The following is a 22,712-nucleotide window of genomic DNA, read 5'->3' as shown; positions in this document are numbered from 1 at the left end:
TTTTGGCTCTCCACACATAAATTATTAAAATGAAATTTGCATATTAATTCCTGTTTTGGCTAAATGGCTTTCTCTTAGTTTTGATCAGACGGTTTTGAGAAATAAGGGGTGGGGAAAGAGGCCTAGTTGCCCTGCAATTTTTCGGTTACATAAAAAGGCAACTATAAATTTTAATTTTTAACGAATGTTTTTATTAGTTAAAAATATACGTAACTTAAGAATTAACTTACGTAACAAACTTTTATATTCTTAAATTTTTGTTATGTATATGAGGGGGTTTGTACCCTCGTTAATACCTCACTCTTTACACTAAATCGTAAGTTTTGTCCCCATTCTTTAAGAATGACCCCTGAATCAGAAAGGCCGTAGAATAAATAGTTGAAATTACTGAAAATACTATAGCATAAAGAGTGAGGTATTTATCTCCTCCTAAATACCTCGCTCTTTATGCTAAAATATTTTAGCACCCCTCATATGCGTAATAATCTCTGTTTGTTTTAAGTTTCAATGCTATTCCTTACTTTCAATTGAAAATACTTTTCCATGTTTATTTTTTCTTTGTTTTTTTATAGTAATTTTAGAAAATCCTGCGCCCTTTTCATTGAATTTCTGTTCCCCCGTGACATATTTCTCCAAGGAAAGATCCTCCCACATAGCCCCCTCCCGTCAACCCCACCCCCAAAACCAAAAAAATCCCCTGAAAACGTCTGTACACTTCCCAATAACCATTATTATATGTAAACACTGGTCGAAGTTTGTAACTTGCAGCCCCTCCCCCAGGGACTCTGGGGGAGTAAGTCATTCCCAAAGACATAGTTATTATGGTTTATGACTATGCGGAACAAAAGGGCTATCTCAAAATTTTGATCCGTTGAATTTGGAGAAAAAATGAGCGTGGGAGGGGGCCTAGGTGCCCTCCAATTTTTTTGGTCACTTAAAAAGGGCACTAGAACCTTTCATTTACGTTAGAATGAGCCCTCTTGCGACATTCTAGGACCACTTGGTCGATACGATGACCCCTGGGGAAAAGAAAACAAAAAAAAACAACAAATAAACACGCCCGTGATTTGTCTTCTGGCAAAAAATACGAAATTCCACATTTTTGTAGATAGTAGCTTGAAATTTCTGCTATATGGTTCTCTGATACGCCGAATGTGATGGTGTGATTTTCGTTAAGATTCTATGACTTTTAGGGAGTGTTTCCCCCTATTTTCCAAAATAAGGCAAATTTTCTCAGGCTTATAATTTTCTTATTAATTTTCTCAGCTTATATATTTAAAATCAGCATGAAAATCCGATTCTTTTGATGTATATTTCAGCATCAAAATTCCGTCTTTTAGAGTTTCGTTTACTATTGAGCCGGGTCGCTCCTTACTACAGTGCGTTACCACGAACTGTTTGATTTGAATTGTAATTTTTAAGATATTTTGAATATTTGTTCAAACTCCTTTTACCGGGTGTCTTCCAAACCTCAAATAGACGCCCCGAATTTTTCAGAGGGAAGGGGGATAAGCATGCAAGAGACTTCTGCAAGGGAAAAGAAATGGCTTGAAGACAAAAAGGAATTTTCTTAAGAATGTTTTTTGGAAATATTGTAAAAATTCATAAGAGATATGCCATATTTTTAGTCCAACCACTTCCTTCCCCTCTACGTACATGTACCCACAGAACTGCAGAATGTATTGTTAGGGTTTTTTATAATCTTTATTGGAAACTCATAGTGTAGCTGTACGAAGTCACCAGACACAAAATTTCAACCGTCAAATCACAAATATTTTCAGACCTTCCTGCCAATCTCTGGACAAGAATACAAACCCCCCCCCCTCCTGTTGGAATCATCTGACATCATGGTGTGCATGGTGTAAAAGACTTTAAAATTAATTTCAAGTGAACTGCGTTGCGTCTTGCCGAAGCGGTTATAGATTTGGACATAAAATCGGAACACATTAAATGTCTTAATAGAGACTATTGGGGGTTTTACTGGTGTTTGAATTGCATCGCCATTGATTTTATCAGCGATGTATTTCTATGGGGTTAGTGCATTCCCTAGTAAATTTAACTTGTACATCCCATAAATGATAAGGCCATTCGTAAAGAGAAGCACCGTGTGCCTACCATTTTCTATTTAAATAAATCAAATAATAAAATCAAATTATGGTAGTAATAAATAATAAATGTAATATACTAATAAAAAAAATTGACTTCAATAAAATAAGATTCAATAGTGAACATTACCTGGACGATTCTCTTTTAGATCATAACATATTTGCTGAAATGCTTCTGCAACGACCACTGCCATCTTCTATCGGAGTAGTTAGTAGCTTGCATGATGTCCTCTCTTCTACCGAAACTATTTATATGGAGGAGATGGCGAAACAAAGATTTGACCAGATAACGAAAGCCTTAAAAACTATGCCACGGACAATGCTCCTTGTTCTTCGGTAATAAGTCATTTCATATTGCAGATGTATCAACTGAGATTATCGTATGTGGGAAGGGGGTCTAAACAGTCATTCATCTGAAAGCTATGAAGTGATTTAAAATTAATACAGCCGTATTCAAAGAAAACCCCATCCTGAGCTCTATATAGCTTACTTTCGATTTTCATCATTGACAACCTATGAAAAACGTTTTTGTTTGAAATCAAATGTTTTTCACTGGCTTTTAGTAACGGAAATCAATAGGAGTTATTTGCAATAAGATGTATTGAAGGCGAGGCAAGTGTCACTGTCAAACTAGTATTCAAGAAACTTTTTTTAATGGATTTTTTAGTCTGTAAATTTGCTTTCCCAATAACAAACCTTCTTATTAAGGTGCAAAAGCTGAATTGAAAAAAAAAATAGTTTAATTGTTGTAGAATGGGTTTACAGTTTCTCCCTATGCTTCCTTTCATTGAAGATTCCTCCGGGCGTCTTGATCCTTAATTTTCTGTTGGATTTTTCAATTTCTATAATGGGATAGTCACTTTCCTGTAGACAAAAAACGCCTGTTCTCCTGTGAGCACCAGAAACCAATCTAACTTGATCTGAATGTAAAGTCCCCTAGAAACTGTTATCCGCTTTCGAGGCCGTAGACAGGATTTTTGTTCACGGGTGGGTGGGCGGAAAACAAACGCCTCCAAAACTTATTAATATGCATGTTTTGTTACATTTTTATGATTCTGAAAAAAGTTTCGGGGAAGGGGGGGGCTCCCCCCTCTAGATGCACCCCTATCCACTTTATGCCATCAAATCATAGTTTTCTGGTTAGATATTGGCATTCTGGCATTTTTGAACGCTATCAATTGTGTAAAGTAGAAAACTCATTGGATATGTTCTCTGCATATTTTAAGCTCTTCATGGATCAGATAAGGTGGCATGATTATTATTATGCCACCAAGTAACAATTTAATCGGTTTCGAATTAAATTGTTAAATTGAAAATACAATTTAAGCGGTTTCGGCTATACTTGCAAAAGCCGTCATCAGCAAATTATAACATAAAACGAATAAAAAAAATTACTATAAAAAAACATTAATAAAGGAAATTTTCGAACTAAATTATTAAATAGATTTTCAAAAAGTTCGTTGAAAATTTATTGAATCGGTGAGCTTCTTTAGAGTCAGTTCGTTTTCTTTTTATTAGTTTTATATCTTATTTCGATGATGACGGCTGTTCCTTAGATAGCCAAAATATTTGCTTAGGTTGCATTCACTGTGTTGAAAAATTTCATCGTTATCTTCCGTTATTTTGCATGATGGAAAATCAGTGCGGTCTTCGTCATTATAATTAGTCTTATCTTATATTTCCCTTTTTCTGGCTAGGGGACTGTTTATACGAAAATAGATATTGGCTACAAAGAGTTTTGAGTGTTATCGTCACCTTTACTTATAAGGCCATTGGCTAACCTTTCTGCTTAGATGCAATGGACTCTTTGGAGACTGGGGGCCCTTTCAGTGCACATTTATCTAATTGGCAGCCAAGGATCCAGAAACCAGAGGGAATTATTTAGAATATCTATGAAAATGTGCCTAAAAAGCTACATAAGCCAGAACAAAGGGAGTGGGGATATATTATCAATTTTTATCATTAGTAGGCTATCCTAATTGACCGATGGGTTGCTCGTAACAAACTAGCCTAACCGCCACGCATTGCTACAATCTCCAAAAGAACACATTCAAGGTAAATTCCCCTCCCCAACGCTTAAAATTTCCCCTGCTGAAAATTCCCCTTGCCGATTTTTTTCAAACATTAGCTTTCCACAATTGACTTAATCTCAGACTAAATAAAGGTGTTCTCACCATACATTTATGTTGTTTACCTGATTAATTTATTGTGATTATATATGCAAAGAGTCGGATAACGATATGCTAATCGAATTCGCCTTAATATGGAAAATTTCCCCTCCTCTTAAGAATTCCCAACCGGAAGTTTTCCCTACATTCAAAATAACACTATTAAATGTCAGATTTAGTCAATGGAAAAACTATTAGGAGAGGTTTGAGGGAAGGGGGATAATTTTATGTCTAGAATCTTCGCCAGAGTGCACTCAAGAACTTCATTACACACGTTCGATATTATAGTACATTCGATTTTATATTACCCACATCCATTTTTTAAAAATATATATATATATATACATATATATATATATATAAAAATAAGTTGTCTGTCTGTCTGTGGATGTGTGGATGGATGTGTCAGGTGACGTCACCTGAAAAAACTGGATCAGGTGACGTCAAAACTGAAAAAACTAAAAAAAGGCAAAAACTACAAAAAAAACTAAAAACTAATAAAAAAAATAAAAAAGCTAAAAAACTAAAAAAACTATAAAGGTAAAAACCAATAAAAAAACTAAAAAAAAAACTGAAAAAACTAAAAAAAGGCAAAAACTACAAAAAAAACTAAAAACTAATAAAAAAAGTAAAAAAGCTAAAAAACTAAAAAAACTAAAAAAAAACTAAAAAAAGGTAAAAAACTAAAAAAAAATAAAAAATAAAAAAAAACTAAAAAAAGGAAAAAACTGAAAAATAAGCTAAAATAAAGGTAAAACCAATAAAAAACTAAAAAAAAAAAGGAAAAAACTAATAAATGACGACACTCAAAGAGAAAGCGACCAGGACAAAAGGAATGTTCGATTAGCAATCAACAAAGCACAGGGACACAGGGAGTATAAATGACGACCAGGACATAAGTAAAAAAAAAAACTATCTATATATATAAAAATAAGTTGTCTGTGGATCGTGGATCAGGTGACGTCACCTGAAAAAACTGGATCAGGTGACGTCAAAACTGAAAAAACTAAAAAAAGGCAAAAACTACAAAAAAACTAAAAACTAATAAAAAAAATAAAAAAGCTAAAAAACTAAAAAAACTAAAAAAAGGCAAAAACTACAAAAAAAACTAAAAACTAATAAAAAAGCTAAAAAACTAAAAAAACTAAAAAAAAGGCAAAAACTGCAAAAAAAACTAAAAACTAATAAAAAAAAAATAAAAAAGCTAAAAAACTAAAAAAACTAAAAAAAGGTAAAAAACTAAAAAAACTAAAAACTAAAAACAACTAAACAAAAGGAAAAAACTGAAAAATAAGCTAAAAAAAAGGTAAAAACCAATAAAAAACTAAAAAAAAACTGAAAAAACTAAAAAAGGCAAAAACTACAAAAAAACTAAAAACTAATAAAAAAAGTAAAAAAGCTAAAAAACTAAAAAAACTGAAAAAACTAAAAAAACTAAAAAAAGGTAAAAAACTAAAAAAAAAAAATAAAAAAAAACTAAAAAAAAGGAAAAAACTGAAAAATAAGCTAACATAAAGGTAAAAACCAATAAAAAACTAAAAAGAAAAAAAGGAAAAAACTAAAAAAAATTTTCATCTAAAAAACTAAAAAAAAACTAAAAAAGGTAAAAACTAAAAGAACTAAAAACCGGGACACAGGGACACAACTACAACGGGGACACCGGGGGAAACAGGGGGATATAAATGACGACCGGGACAAAAAAACTAAAAAGAAAAAAAAACTAAAAACTAATAAAAAAACTAAAAAATCTAAAAATCTAAATAAGCTAAAAAAGAAAAAAAAAGGAAAAAAATAAAGGAGAAAAACAAAACTAAAAAACGAATGTATATACAGACCGGGACACCGGGATACAAATGACGACCGGGACACAGGGAATATAAATGACGACCGGGACACAACTACAACGGGGACACCGGGGGAAACAGGGGGATGTAAATGACGACCGGGACACCGGGACATGGAATGGTCGATTAGCAATAACCATCAACAAAGCTCAAGGGCAATCATTAGAATCATGAGGTATAGATCTGAATACAGATTGTTTTCCCATGGACCATTATATGTTGCATGTTCAAGAGTCGGTAAACCTGACAATCTATTTATATGCAAAGACAATGGGACAGCAAAGAATGTTGTATATTCGCAAGTTTTACGTAGTTAAAACCATATATATATATCTATCTATATTCACAGGTGGGACATAGGGACACAACTACAATGGCGCGTAACTATTATGGCGCGTAACGACTTACGCGCGCGGGGGGGCTTGGGGGGGGCGCGAAGCGCCCCCACCAACTAGGTGTTGGGGTGGCGCGAAGCGCCACCCCAACAGCTAGTATATATATATATATATATATATATATATATATATATATATATATATATATATATATATATATATATATATATATATATATATCACCTGCTTGATAAGTCTGCCAAAAAGGGGTCTTTTCTACTTTTGAAAATTTAATTTATAAACTTGTTTATTTTCTGTTCTTAGGTAGGTAGGTAGGTTTTATTTTTATCCACAATATAAACGTAAATAGAAATGACAACACTAATAAATTATTGCAGCAAAAAGAAAGTCCTAGGGACTTGTGCTGCAAATTCATATTATAATTTATATTCTATAAATAAACATCTAAACTTAACATCTCACGATTATCCACCTAGCCTATCTTATATATAATAACAACACATACACATGAATAAAATGCAGCAAAATAATCCTATTAAATATTATTTACCGGTTTCAGCCCCCACCCCACCTCAAGAACTGCGAAAAAGGACATACTGCGATAAAACATACTGCAAACTAAATCTTTGTGCAGTATGTCCTAAAAGGACATACTGCAAACTGCGATAAAATGTTTTCAATTTATTTTTAAACCCGTGTAAAGTGACAGACTCCCTGATGCTAGCCGGCAGACTATTCCAAACAGAAGGCCTCAGACTATGAACCACAGATGATGATCTGATTTTTTTTTTTTTTTTTTTTTATGGCTTAAAAGTTGTGAATGTCAAATTTCAACTTAGTAATTCAAATATGAGAATCAATTAATGAGCTTCAAATAATTAGATAAAAATACGATTTTATAAATTAGAAATTATAGATTGTGATAGAGCCTTTAAAATTAAAGTCTCCCGAAGCTACTATCCTACATCAGATAGTGAAAATACGTCATTCATTGTTCAGAGTTGTACAGCTTCTTTTCTAAAAACTCCAACAGCCAAAGGCCTTCCATTAAGCGTAGTCCTGAATCGTCTTTTATTTCAATGTCTGAGACATTGACCTTTGTAAGCGATGTTTTCGAAAAGAGACAATACCTTGAAGACTGCATAGTCAAAGCTACAAAATTCACTATTCTTGTTTACGAAATTCACCCAAAAATCAGGTTTATCTATCCTCCCGACCAAATCTATTATAATTCAATTCCACCACAGTATAACTCGGTATATGCAAAACTAACGTTAATTTGCAGCACAATCCTTGTCCACATAAACTATCTTTGTCTCTTATTATATCAAAAACTTGTTATCCACCTTCACATTCAAAACACTACAAACTAATGCTATAAGACTTTTAGAATAGTAAAAATAACTATTATCTACAACAAGGTGCTGTAATGAGACACCGTTGCTTTCAGTTTTATAAATGTCACGCACGATTTCAAAACACATTGCTGCAGAAAATTGAAACCAAACAAAATGACATAATCCACCCCATATTTGGTCTCAAGAAAACCAAAGTTACTACGTTCTTGCTATCAAAAATAACAGAAAGAAGAAACTCATCATTGTTTTCTAAAACTGAAGCTAATGGCTCACACACATTGCACAACAGGCGAAAAAATGTAATCATGTTTAGAGGCCTTACTCGTGGATTTCAGTGTTCAAATGAAATACCCAATTCATGCTGGGTCTTATGCTCTCGTTTCCCTCAAGACCTCTCAATGGACCTGGGTGCTTCCTTTAATAAATACCAATTTCTCATATTGGACCATATAACTTACTCCCCTCCACTTAATCTAGAAACAGTTTGCTAAATTTGATAGAATCACATGTAAAGAACACTTCCCTTTTCTTTTCAATGGTTAAAAATATTGCACTATTATTTCTACCTGCACTATTATTAAAATGATTGAGAAACAGTTTGATAATTTATGTAGGATGTCATCTGAATTAAATGCCATAAATGTTGCCCTGGAATATCTCACAATTAAGTTCTCACCTAGTTCTAATTAAATAAATTTATAATTTTTCCAGATTCCATATCAGGCTTTGAGCTCCTAGACCTGGTCTCTGGAAATAAGTTGGATAACATATTTCCAGTACAGTCCAAGCTATATTGTTTCAAACAGTTCGTGGTAACGAACTGTAGTAAGAAGCGACCCGGCTCAATAGAAACCAAAACTCTGAAAAATGGAATTTTGATACCAATAGCTACATCAAAAGAATCGCATTTTAATGTTGATTTTAAATATATAAGTTTCATCAAGTTTAGTCTTACGCATCAAAAGTTACGAGCCTGAGAAAATTTGCGTTATTTTAGAAAATAGGGGGAAACACCCCCTAAAAGTCATAGAATCTTAACGAAAATTACACCATCAGATTCAGCGTATCAGAGAACCCTACTGTAGAAGTTTCAAGCTCCTATCTACAAAAATGTGGAATTTTGTATTTTTTGCCAGAAGGCAGATCACGGATGCGTGTTTATTTGTTTGTTTTGTTTTTTTTTTCCAGGGGTGATCGTATCGACCCAGTTGTCCTAGAATGTTGCGAGAGGGCTCATTCTAACGGGAATGAAAAGTTCTAGTGCCCTTTTTAAGTGACCAAAAAAATTGGAGGGCACCTAGGCCCCCTCCCACGCTAATTATTTTCCAAAGTCAACGGATCAAAATTCTGGGATAGCTATTTTATTCAGCGTAGTCGAAATACCTTATAACTATGTCTTTGGAGACGACTTACTCCTCCACAGTCCCCGTGGGAGGGGCTACAAGTTACAAACTTTGACCAGTGCTTACATATAGTAATGGTTATTGGGAAGTTTACAGGCGCTTTCAGGAGGATTTTTCGGTTGGGGGAGGGGTTGAGAAGAGGGGGATATACTGGGGGAACTTTCCATCAAGGAATTTGTCATGGGGGAAGAAAATTTCCATGAAGGGAGCGCAGGATTTACTAGCATTATTTAAAAAAAAACAATGAAAAAATAAATATGAAAAAGTTTTTTTTAGCTGGAAGTAAGGAGCAGCATTAAACCTAAAAACGAACAGAAATCATTACCCATATGAGGGGCTCACCTCCTCCTAATACCTCGCTCTTTACGCTAAAGTATTTTTAGTAATGTCAACTATTTATTCTACGGCTTTTGTGATTCAGGGGTCATTCTTAATGAATTGGGACAAAATTTAAGATTTGGTGTCTCGCCCCCTCGTCTACTGTTTTAAAAAGAAGAGCTGAGAGAAAGAGTCAAACTTTAGCGTAAAGAGCGGGGCGTTGATGAGGAAGCAGCCCCTTTCATATACGAAGTAATTTCTGTTCGTTTTAAGTTTTAATGTCGCTCCTTACTTTCAGTTGAAAAAACTTGTTTTTTTTTATTTAATATGTTATAAGTATTGAAATATGTGCATTATAATCATAGTGCAGATGAAATTGCTAAAAATTTCCCAAATTTTGAACAGCCAATTCCCATGAAACATCTGGATTTCAAATGCCAGGTGAGGCGGAAAAGGCCTAGTTCTGCTGCAAGAAGCCAAGAAGAAGAGGCCTATCCCCCTAAGAGGTATCTCTCGGATATCCATCATATGGGTAATGTATTACCCAATATAATTGCAAATTAGAGGCGGGGATATATACTCTGTAAATATATAGGTTCTAAGAAATTCATGAATTTCTTGGATAAACAAGGAATGAAGTCAAGATAAAGGTTCTCCCTTTGTAAAATGTAATTTTCAAAATTATCATTTTTCTACATATTATGGAATGAGAATTGTTTTGGGGGAGGGAGGGACACGCTAAAGGCTGTTATTAGGGCCGAATCGGCTAGGTGTGGGGCCGTGTTTGGATTTTTTCTTGCAGTGCCCCCTCAATATATACATTTTCAAGTAAAATTCAAATCCAGCGTATATATATATATATATATATATATATATATATATATATATATATATATATATATATATATATATATATATATATATATATATATATATATATATATATATATATATATATATATATAGCATTTGCATGCAACATTTAGCATAAATTTTTGTGTCTCACAGTAATTCTTCCAAGAGATCTGATGGGTTGCGACTAATCTAATAATATAAAAGATATGAAAAGTGGTCTTTAACATCTCCATAGGGGTCTAGAAAGAACGTTTGGTCATATGAATATGGTTCAAAATCATCGTCTGGGGTCTGCTGGGTGTGCTGCTAAATTGATATTGTGATAAATATGTCCGGCTTTTTGAATGTAAACATTACGACTATTTTTGGTTCGATCATCGGTTATATTGAGCGAAGCTAAAGCAAAACATGAGTTCCAGCTTAGTATTTGTTTGTAAAACTGTTGAGAGAGCAAGTGATATCCTTTAACAGGCATAACAAATTCATTCGGAAATTATTGCAATGCAAATCGGCCAAGCGGGCAGCAGTCTTCAGACAAATCATGTTTTCCTGAGGGAGAATGGAGGATTCCATAGTGAATACATGTAGTGTTGAAAGGTCCCAATGACTTGTAAATAACGCTTCCGTAGTTTGCGGTATCTTCGTACGTTTTGCCTGGGTTTGACGTCACAATTTGTTGGTATCAAAGATTGTAATGGTGCTGTTCTCCTAACATAATATTTTTTTTCTTCCCCACTTTCATTTTTAACTCGTTCTGATTCTTGATTTATTTGACCCCTTAATGTAATTGACCCCTTCCCCCAAATAAAAACTTTTAATTGTCCCTCCCATCCTCCATAAACTTTTCTTAAAAAACTCCAATTCTACCGTGAGACAAAACAGAACATACTTACCAAATTACGTATCATCACGCCTTAATGAAGCCAACGGACCGTATATAATATCTATAGTGGGATTTGGTCTCTTGTCTCTAGGCTTTGTAAACACAAAAAGAAAGAAAAAACCTATATTGTCTTGTGAGTTCTCGAAGACCAAATATTAAAATCCCTATTCTTCTGAGCCGCCGGAGGATTGCAATCATTTTCTTGTTCACAAATCCGTCTTTGAGAAGGCTGGTGTTTTTCTTTGAGAAAAAAGACTGCTACACATTTACACATTTACAGTTGAGGTCAACTGACAGTGCTTTTCATCTAAAAAAACCCATCTCTATCGAACATTTTTCATGAGCTTTAGCTGAAGCGTAAAAATTAAGAGTTCAAATTGTTTCTAGTGATCTGATTTTAAGAGAGTACCCTGATATAATATCTTATATTGCTTTGTTTAATGCAAAGCTTACACAGTTTAATACAGTGCTGTTTTAAACCATTTTAAAACTTACGCGAAAGAGGGAGGGGTTGAGGAGGGGGTAGGTTCCTTCATGTATGGAGCAGCTTCTGTACGTTTTAATGTTATTCTTTATAGTCAAGGTCCGCTTTCTGACATTTAATAATGCACCATAACACTAAAATCATTGGATGTCAATATCCATTATATCCAATATCCTGTGTATTTGTGAGCTAAGCTCTAGTTGGTACAGTAGTCAATATATTTGAGCAGTTGAAAGAGTGCTGTAAAATGCATAATTTCCTTCGTCAAATGTTGATCTACTAATTCAAAGACGTTGCTACTTTAGAGCAGAGTATTATGAATTTGGCCGTTAGTATTACGAAAGTGACTTATAAATGGTATTTTTCTTCTAAAAATTTTCTTTTTTAAAGTAAAGTAACGTAAAGTATGCCACAGGTTGTGAATGATTAAGTTATAAGATAAGATGTAAGTTAGTGAGTGGAGTTGAGCTGTGAGTGAGGTAGTGATGATAAGATAAAGTGGTAAGATGTAATGAAAAGTAAGCGGGGTTGAGTTGTAAATATGAAGTGTGAGTGAGTAGTGAAGGTGTCAGTGAGGTAGCGATGATAAGATGAAAGTTAAAGGAAGCGAGATTGAGTTGTGAGTAGTGAAAGTGTGAGTGAGCTTGTGATAAGATGTAAGTTTAGGTGAGCGGAGACAAGTTGTGAGAAATGAAGTGTTAGTGAGTAATGAAGGTGTGGGTGAGGTAGTGGTGATAAGGTAAAGTAATAAGATAAGATGTAAGTTAAAGTGAGCGGGGCTGAGTTTTGAGTAGTAAAGGTGTAAGAAAGGTAGTCGTGATAAAAGGTTTTTAAAGTGAGCGTCCGGGTTGAGTTGTAAGAAAAAAGCAATATTTTTTGTTTTGTCGTTGCTGTAATGAGTTAGGAGAATGTGAAGCTAAATTCACTTGACAAGTGCTTTGGTAAGTTTTTAATCTTCATCTGTCTTATATTTCTTTCCTTTCAGAAATATAAATACTGTTAGAGCCATAACGAAGGATCATGGCGGTCCTGTAGATAGATACCGACTAATGGCTCGTAGTGCTACAAGAGGGGCTTTTGTCGAAGAAAACGCGCCCATACTTCAGAAACTAAGAGGCTATTGGCAGCAGTTTGTCTTTGACTGGAAAATTATGTAAGCATTTGTTGTTTTTACCGTCTGCCTGATTTTTTTCTATTCTCCTCACTCTAAAGACATATGTAATTTCAGAATCTCTAACCTTTGAATATAATTTTTCAGTCCCACCTGTGAAAAACCTGCATATATTTGATTTTGAAACGTAAAGCTATCTGTTTGTGAGCATATCCATTGTCAATCATCGATTGTTATTATAAATTGGGCTCTTCATTATGAAATTGACAAAATTCTGTTATTTCTAATCAATGCTATCGATGTTTCCTGTCTTTAAAATTATGCTCGACTTCATCGGAATCAAATTGTAGCTTTCAAGCTTTTGAGTTTCGAAGAATTCCTAAAAGCAAATGGAATTATTTTTAAAGAACTTATTGACCACCCTTGTATTTACGTATATTCTTAAATTTGGCTTGCAAAACTACTATATTAAGAATGGTCATTTATATTTGGAGAAACATTTTGATTCTCTGATTAATATTACCTTATCTTATACACAGATTGAGATATCCCCTTCTTTTTTATGGTGTAGACTCAAGCTGTGTTTCAAGTTTTTCTGTTAAACACCGAATGGAAACGCGGCTTTCCTGTCTCGGCAGTGTGCAAATCGAGACATCAACTTTTTAAATTGTATGTTCAAGTCCAATATGTCGTTTCCAAAACGTCCGCAAAGCGCCAAATTGAAACGCGGCTTTAATTTTTTGGAAGAAAGTAGGTTGTGTATGACCCCTGGAATATATCTAAAGATTTTTGAGATATTTGACGCTGGTTTGTTGCTGGTCGCCGTCAGGAGGGTATAAATGACGTTTTTGCACCACAACGTACTGGTAACAGGTGTGATACCTTAGTAATATATTTTATAGTTTACTTATATTTTTCTTCATTAGAGTATTCTCTAGTACGATATTCTATACTATTTATTATCATTTTTTCGATATTTGCTCTTATTATTCAGGACCGTGCCTATTCTGTGGCTATTATTTTGCTTTCTGCTGCTTTTTCTTGGTGTTGAGGTAGTTCTAATTTTTCTTCTACCATTAAAATCGTTTAAATCTTTTAAATTCTTAAAATAGCTACAAGAAATTACAGTAAAAGTGTATGAAAAGTTAATGGAGGTGTGACGTAAAAACTGTAGATTATATTCGTAATAACTTAATGTCTCTTATTTCCTGAGGTTTTGTTTTTGTATCCAAAATAAATCTAAAGATCGAAGAAATGATTGATATCTTCGCGGTTTTAGCTAAAGGTCGTAACTGACAAAATCATAATTTTATAGTAGAAGGAAAACAATGGCAAGGAAGTTTCCATACATCAGAAAATTGACCAGAGAAATCTAAGAAAATTCATAAGTGGTAATATTTGGTTGCATTATTTGACAGTATAATTACATTTACGACAACTTTTACTTTGTAGGCTATTCTGCAGTTAGAACTTTAGCTGAAAACCAAAAATGTAGCCTAAATACAGTTACAGCTCTTACTGTGCTCTGTTTATCAAACTCTAAATATGTAAGAAAGATAAAAAGGAATATTTTATAGTTTTCATCATCTTGTTCGATGTCAAATTCCTCAAAGGCATCTCAAATTTTACAGCATGAGGCAAAGATCCGTAGAAATTTCGATAAGTCCTGGAGATAACCAGAGTCTGGCAAAGGTCCGTGAGATCCTTTAATTTTTACTTCAACAGTTGTATCGGTGTCTTGTACCTCTTCGGCATAGCATCCATCAACGGGACAAAATTGAAGTTGTGGGTTGCTTTGTAGAAAGGCACTTTTTTCAGTGCACACACTTTTTCACCCCTTTTGTTTTTTGTGTTTTCGATTCCTTCACCTTTAGTACGGAGAACTCGTAGTCATAGTCACAACTAACTGCACTTGGTCTGCAGCAGTCACGCCATTTACTGGAGTTCTATTTCACAGTTTCTGCACCGTTGCTTGGGGTTACACCTTTATAGCTTTGTTTCTTTTGAAACAGTAAGTCCACCAATTTCTTGGAAGTCAATAAAGTATTCGTCGTCGTCTAGCACTTCAACCTCAAACTGCCTGGAATTGGCCCTGGCCACGCGACGTATCGTGCTCACCCCTCGATGCTGTAAATTAGGATGTTTTCGTTGGCTCTTTCTATGCACCAGTGCATTCGTCTTCTTGTTGTGAAAATGTAACTAATTCCATCAATGTGATGTAGAAATCGAATAGCACCCAAGAACATGCCCATCAGAAACACGTTCCGAAACTGCACAGCGCAGTAGTCTCTAATCCTGATGAAATTTCTGATTTCCTGGTTTTTGAGCAAATTTCGAAACATAATGGTAGTAGCTTCATCTGCTCCTCGCATTCCTGTCGTCTCCTCTCACAAAGTTGCAGTACTCATCTCTTCTTGTCAAGTCATAGATCTTCATGTAATAAATTACCAGTTTCCTTATGTAAAAAAATCGGTGCTGCTTGATCCTTTGGAGTTTCAAGAACTTTTTGTAAGTCAATGTTTAAAAGTGTGGCATTCTCTTACCCTTCCTATCCATTTATGATATTTTCTTTAATCATATTCTTCACTTCTCGGGCATGTTTTGCCCGATTCAAATGAGCAGAATATACTTCAGATTCTTCCTATTTCTTATCTGCTGGTAAGTTATCAAAACGACAACATGCAGAGCACTGGTCCTTTCTGGCTTGCGGAAGATTAGGTTCAAGGACTTCAGTATCATTCTGAATAAGTTTTACTGACAGGCACACGTTTGAAAGCCTGGCGTGTTTTTGTTTACAGATTTTACATCTTTTGCTGGCTGAAGTCTGCACTCCAAGGACTTCCTAGTTCAGTTGGATCAACTGAACTACTTGATCAGTTGGATCAAGTGGGAATCAACCGCTGAGAACGACTTAACATAATTTGTTGCAAATTTTTTTTGATCTTCAGTAACCCGCGCCTTAGGATTTCTCCGGCTGTTTTGTTTCCTCAGATCCGGTTTAGATCAAGTGATAGGTGACTTGTTTTACAGAACATTCAGAAAAAATTCTTCTCCCAGATCCAAAATCCCAAGGAAGCTCTTCTTGCAAACTTGTTTCTGCATACCATAGACAGTAAAGCTGTAAAAGAAGGAGTTGTCACTTCGAGATTCCGTCCCAGCGGTTTTCTTTTGGCCGATACTTCTTTTATACTAGCCAAAATAAACTGCCTGTGCACAACCTTGTACCCTCTTTCTCTCCGATGTCCAGAACTCATCAAAGATGCTGTTTTTCCTCTTCACTAAGTTTGTTGCATTTGAACTTGCACTTGCAAATCACAGCTTTTCTTTTCTTTTCTTGAATAACTTTTTTCAATTTTCTTGAATTGTGTTCTCCCCCAGTGTGTTCTTTTCAATGTAACCATTTTGCACTCAGGGTCTTGCCTGCTTTCTTGTGTCCTGGAGCTGTTTATTCTCCATCCAATACCTTCCTTTCCATTCCAATTATAATATCAGTCACATCATCATCGATAACTACTTCTGCTGCAGAAGTGTCTACAACTCCTTCTTCTAAGTGATCATTGGGCTCCTGTACTGACTATCGAAAAAGAGCGAACATCACCAGACATTACTACACTGGAATCAAGGACGCTTATATGTTTCCAAATCTTCAGCTGCACTGATATTATCACCAGTTAATTCACATTTTTCAGTCGTTTTTTTTTTACATCGCCAAGTTTCGTCGACATGTCTTTACCCCTTCTCAATTTATACAGAAATTGAAATATTTTTTGAGCCAACTCAATGCTTGATGTCAACGCACACCCTAAGATCTTTGAATATTAATATAGTCGTACCAAAGATCACTTTTACCAATAAGAAGTTGAAGTTGTCTTACCTGCCAAAACCTTTTTAAACCTTTCTCAAATTACTTTCATTTGTGACTTCAGGCACCTTGATGATTATACAGAAAACCAGTGAGGCTGTAACTAACAGTAGCCCTTGGTCGTAACTGGCAAAAGTAGTGAATGTCGTAACTTCCCTTACGGCCTTTGCTTGAAACCGGAAAATTTCGGTTACGTCCAAGACATGAAGAATATTCCAGGAAGTGCTGTAGATAGGCCAATGACAAGACTAAGTGTCATAGATGTACTCAGTATGAACAAGAATATGCAAAAAAACGAGTTTCGAGGGAAATGTCAGTTATGACCTTTAGCTAAAACCGCGACGACATGGAACTGAGATGGGGAAAATTTTGACCCATCCTATGGGAAAAATCTAAAACACAGAATAGTTTTTTCTTCTTGAAATCACTTTATGTTACATATATTTGTATTTCAGCTCTGACAACATAGTTTTAGCAGCAACTCACTGGTATTTCAAGTTTTTGTATTTGATTGGCAGAGCTCCAGACCTTTCTGAAATCACTGAAGGATTCCGAAGTTAAACAATTGTTTACGTTTTGTAGAAACATTAATATATTGTTATTAAATTTATCATTTTCAAAGCAGCCTTACCGCTTTGATTCTAATATTGTATTAGGCAGTGAAAACATATATATTCGTAGGCTACCTCCCCCTCCCTAAAAAAAAAACAAGACGAGCTTACTTAGCCCCATTTTTCGAAGTTTGGTCCTATTTTTGCAAAGTTTTCCAATGAAAAGAATGAGTGCTACTACGGCAACTTGCGCAATTTATATGAAATTATAGCTATATATGTGAAATAAATTATAATCTCGTAATTCACGGATTTTTAGATATCTATGCGAATTAGAAATAAGGATCAATGAATAGATTCTAACTCTACGAAACGCTCAACTATCTAGAGCAGGAGCTGGCAATCCATCACCTGTGAGTCACCGAGTGACTCGTTTGCTAATTTCAAGAGGCCCACTAGTTTAAAAAAAAAACATAATATTAAAAGTAAATTTTAGATATTTTGAGGATAAAAAAGTGAAAATAGATATTAATAACAATGTTTTAGTTCGACGATATGCAACGTTCAACTATGACATGTTAAACGTTCATTAACGAAATTAGTTATTAAGAGTTTTGCTGTCAGCTACAATGACCCGACATCTGCCAGTTTTGTTGCAGCTCTTCACATTGAACTAAAAGCTCTTCCAACTAAAAACCGTTTACAGATTCAAGTTTTAAAAAACGCATTCAGAAAAGTGTCCCAAACACTTGTACAAAAACTTCATAAATTAAAAATAAATAACTAAGAGGATCAAGATAATTCCATTGTCAGCTAGAACAGTTCAAGTACAGTTTTTTATTTAGTAAAGCAATTTGCATTGTAATGGAGGGAATTACGTTCACAAAAATACTGCTCTAGAATGCAAGGTCACCGACCTAAATGCCCCTTCGGTATTCGTATTTTGGCTAATCAAGAGCCAATTAAAGCTGCCTATTAATTAAAGAGGATCCTCCCCCCCCCAAAAAAAAAGGATCAAGCTATCTTGTTGAAAGTCACACCATCAGATTTATCCTATGAAAGGAATCTACTATAGAAATCTCAAGCTCCTATCTACAAAAAAGTGGAATTTTCTATTTTAGGCCAGAAGAAAGATCATGGATGTCCTTTTTTTTCTAGGGTGTTTGGATCGAACCAATTGTCTTAGATGCTCATTCGAACATAAATTATAAGTTCTAGTGCCGTTTTTGCTTGACCAAATATATTTGAGGGCATCTAGTCCGCCACCCACGCCCCTTCCACCCTCCCAAATACACCCTATCAAAATCTTTAGATTGCCGTTTCTTGCCCACAATTCTTGGGGAAAGGGCTATAAGTTATGCAATTTATCTATTGTTCACATATAAGATTGTTATTGGGAAATGCTTGGAAATCTTTTTGGGGTATTTTCCACGGGGAGAATTTTTTATAAGGACAAATTTTTCTTAAGGGGGTATTTTACTGGAAAGATTGTACACGGAATGGGGGGAATTTCCCGGCATGGTTTGAAGAACGGTCAGAAATTAAATAAAAAAGCAAGTTTTTTTGAACTGAAAGTGAGGAGCAATATTAAAACCAATAGAAATTATTCCGTATATGTGGGGGGCTGCCCCTTCTTCATCCTTCGCTCTTTACGCCAAAGTTTGACTTTGTGTCACAATTCTTTACGAAAGGCAGCTTATACACAAGGGACGTTGAATTTTAACGAATGACTCTGTTCCTCAGATATCCAATCCTTGGCATGCTTTGCTTAAGCTAATTGAATCAATCGATATGCCTTTGTGTTCGTTTTACTGTTTAGACGAGGACAGTGGAGCAGGGTTGCCAACTTGCACACTTTTCGTGTGAAATACACTCTCTTTTTCATTGCACTCTTTCACTCCATGTACCAATTTGCACTCTTTTATGAGATTATGATAGAAAAAGTATTAAGCGAGATAAAAAATTTAAATTAAATTATTTAAGTGCAAAAGATAGAACAGCTAGCCGGTATGATCTGTTAAGTCTGCCTAGGCCGTCCCCCAGGTGTCTTTCTGGTAATTTCAACTACTCACGAAGAAGTAGATAAAAGAACAAATAACAAGTGAAAACGTGGTAGAATCAATATCAAATTTTTATAGAAGGAAGTTTAAAGCCATGGGGCATAACCATTCTTCTTGGAAATGGAAAAGCGAGAATGCAACATGCAGTAAGGCGATGGAGAAGCAACAACCAAAATAATCCTTTTCAAAGTCTACTCTCAAACTGATAAAACTCTCCAAAGACTTTAGGCCTATGCACCATTTTAAAGCGCAAATGACCCATCTCTGCTTGTGATTGCCAATTTTTCTGAAATAAAAATCTTATCTTGTCACCCACGGGTCCAAGAATTTGCTTTGGATGGGACCCATACTATCAAAATGACATAAAAGAGTACATTAGGAAAATATGGGGTAGCCTAAAATTGTGGTTTAGACACTTCTTGCTATCTTGGAAAGCAGTTGAATGAATGACACTTACAGAAATGAACACAAGCAGTTGAGTCAATGACACTTACAGAATTGAGTGAATGACACTTATAGAAATGAATCCAAGGCCAAAAATATTGAAGCCAATAGCAGTTCATATTATTGACCTATGAATAAAGTGAACATGCCACTCGATGCCTTTTCTTATACTCTTTCCGAAAATAATAGTTGCTTTTTGCCCAAATTCACTTCACCCCACCCCTATATATCAATTCAGGGTATGTTTTTACATATTGGGGGGGGGAGTGGTAAAGTTCAAACTTAACTCTATAGTCAGAATTGCATCCGGAATCCAAATTTGACATTCATTTCCGCGAAAAGGGCCTTCCTACTAATCAACAGAATAAATTAATTCCCTGATGTTTCTAGTGTAGAAAATAATCTTTTTTATTGCACTTGGTATTTACCAAGTGACACATAGCGATCGCAATTTCTGTCTGTCTGTCGGTCCCGGTTTTGCTAGTTCGGGTACTTCCAGATAAGCTAGGACGATAGAAGTTGGCAGGTGTATCAGGGTCAAGACCATATTAATTTAGAAATAGGCGCTTCCCCGATTCAACAATCTGGGGGGGGGGGAGTGGAAGGATGATTAATTCAGAAAAATTGGAAAAAATGAGGTATTTTTAATTTACGAACGGGTAATCGAATCTTAAGGAAATTTGATATTTAGAAGGACCTCGTGTCTTGGAGCTCTTATTTTAAATCCTGACCGGATCAGGTGACAGTGAGGGAAGTTGGAGGGGGAAACCGGAAATCTTGGAAAACGCTTAGAGTGGAGAGATCGGGATGAAACTTGTTGGGAAAAACAAACACAAGTCCTAGATACGTGATTGACATAATCGGACCGGATCGCTCTCTTTGAGGGGGATTTCCAGTACTTTGGCGAGTTTAGGTGCTTCTGGGCGTGCTAGAACAATGAAAATTGGTGGGCGTGTCGGGGACCAGCACAAACTGAATTGATAACAGTAATTTCCCTGATTCGACAATCTGGGGGGCTGGAGGGTGGGGAGATCGTGAAAAATGACGTATGTTTATCTCACGAATGGGTGATCGGATCTTAATGAAACTTGATAAATAGAAAGATGTCATGCGTCAGATGCTCCATCTTCAATTCGGATCGAAATAGGGGACATTAGGGGTGGAGGGGAAAACGGAAATCTTAGGAACCGGAGCACTGAGTCTAATTTAGGGTTCCAACCTCGTCACAAGTGCCATATGAGCTCTTGGATCTTCCGATCTCGTCATAAGTGCCATATGATCTCTTGGCTCTTGTTTTACATAGAAAGAGAGCGCAAACAAATATTCTATTGTTTCAACTTGCCTGTTTTAGACTTGCATACTGTCCATTGTGTGCAAGTTGTATTTCTACCTTTATTGTTCTATAGGGTGTTATGGAGCTTACGATTCTGCAATCCATTATTTACTATGCTTACAAGAGTCTAAGATATTCCATTTCTTACATATTTAGTACTTCGTTTGATTGCCAGTTTTAATTATTAATTTATCTATATGAGTTAAAACCTACACGGAATTTTGTGAGCTGTTCCGAAGGATGATAAATCTGTTTTGCTTCTGCTTCCGTAAAGAAAATTCACTGCTGTAGTTATAAGCATAAGTAATTATGCTCAGAGTGTAGGAGCATGGTATATTAATGCTCATCTTTCTTTTAAAATCGCAAGATTTTCGAGATTTTTCCTATGGTTACTCGTTGTCTTTGTTCTCTTTTTCTTCCATTTGTGCTCTATTTGAAGTTTTGGACCGCTCCAAAGTCAATTTCTGCATACGTTTCTTATTACAAGGTTGAACTTCTGCCTGTATATTCTCATATTTGCACACATGAAGAGTTGTGCTCCTCAGACTGTCGTATCTCTAGATTTTTTTTTTTTTAATCCTTTGAGGTAGCATATGCTTGAAGTTGTGGAAAGTGTAGTCTCATCATTTTTTTTTGCTGCTATGGTACAGTACTTGACTTGACTACTGTGAAGTCAGCTATAGTTCATGACTAGTTGCTTGGACCTCTTATATTCCTTTCAAAACATTTGGATAAAATGAAGACAAAACCTTATCTAAACATTTGATGAAGTCAACTACAGTTCAGTTCTACTCATTACCTTTCAAGAAAAAAAAATGAAAATCAATATCTAACCCATTATTTAGAGGTTGATTTAAGTTGAAAGTCCTCTTAACTTTACTTTAAATACATTTGAAAATTTAAAAGTTAATATGTTTATTGATCGTACGATAATCAAACAGTTCGTAGTAACGAACTGTAGTAAGGAGCGACCCGGCTCAATGGTAACCGAAACGGAATTTTGATACCAATAGTTATATCAAAAGAATCGCATTTTAATGCTGATTTTAAATATATAAGTTTCATCAAGATTAATATTACCCGTCAAAAGTTACGAGCCTGAGGAAATTTGCCTCATTTTAGAAAATTGGGGGAAACACCTCCTAAAGTCATACAATCGTAACGAAAATCACACCATCAGATTCAGCGTATTAGAGAACCTTGTTGTAGAAGTTTCAAGCTCCAATCTACAAAAACGTAGAATTTCGCATTTTTTGCCAGAAGACGAATCACGGATGCGTGTTTATTTGTTTTTGTTGCTGTTGTTTTTTTCCCAGGGGTAGACGAATCGATTCAGTGGTCCTAGAATGTCGCGAGAGGGATCATTCTAACAGAAATTAAAAGTTCTAGGGCCATTTTTAGGTGACCAAAAATTGGAGGGCACCTAGGCCCCCTCCCACGCTCATTTTTCACCAAAGTCACAGGATCAAAATTCTGAGATAGCCATTTTATTCACCATAGTCGAAAAACCTAATAAAGAGGTCTTTGGGGACGACTTACTCCCCCGTAGTCTCCGTGGGAGGGGTTGCAAGTTACAA

The 22,712-nt window shown here is 35.3% G+C and overlaps 1 protein-coding gene across 3 annotated transcripts in view; it reads left to right on the top strand.

The window, feature by feature from the left end:
* The window catches only part of LOC136033928 (uncharacterized aarF domain-containing protein kinase 5-like), an 82,114-nt gene extending 64,746 nt beyond the window's left edge, over window positions 1–17,368 (top strand). Inside the window, exons 10-12 of one of the 3 annotated variants that reach the window (XM_065714943.1) lie at window positions 2,255–2,441; window positions 12,760–12,927; window positions 17,203–17,368. In XM_065714943.1, the coding sequence (XP_065571015.1) occupies window positions 2,255–2,441; window positions 12,760–12,927; window positions 17,203–17,308 (461 nt within the window). In that variant the 3' untranslated portion in view covers window positions 17,309–17,368. Of the gene's footprint in view, window positions 1–2,254; window positions 2,442–12,759; window positions 12,928–17,202 lie in introns of those variants that run through there. The other 2 variants (XM_065714942.1, XM_065714944.1) reach the window with 2 other exon arrangements.
* The last annotated feature ends 5,344 nt before the right edge of the window (window positions 17,369–22,712 follow it).

This window comes from Artemia franciscana, chromosome 12 (assembly GCF_032884065.1).
Source record: "Artemia franciscana chromosome 12, ASM3288406v1, whole genome shotgun sequence".
Taxonomy (NCBI): Eukaryota; Metazoa; Arthropoda; class Branchiopoda; order Anostraca; family Artemiidae; genus Artemia; species Artemia franciscana.
The sequence above is the reverse complement of the archived record's forward strand: the minus strand, read 5'-3'. Positions and strand labels throughout refer to the sequence as shown.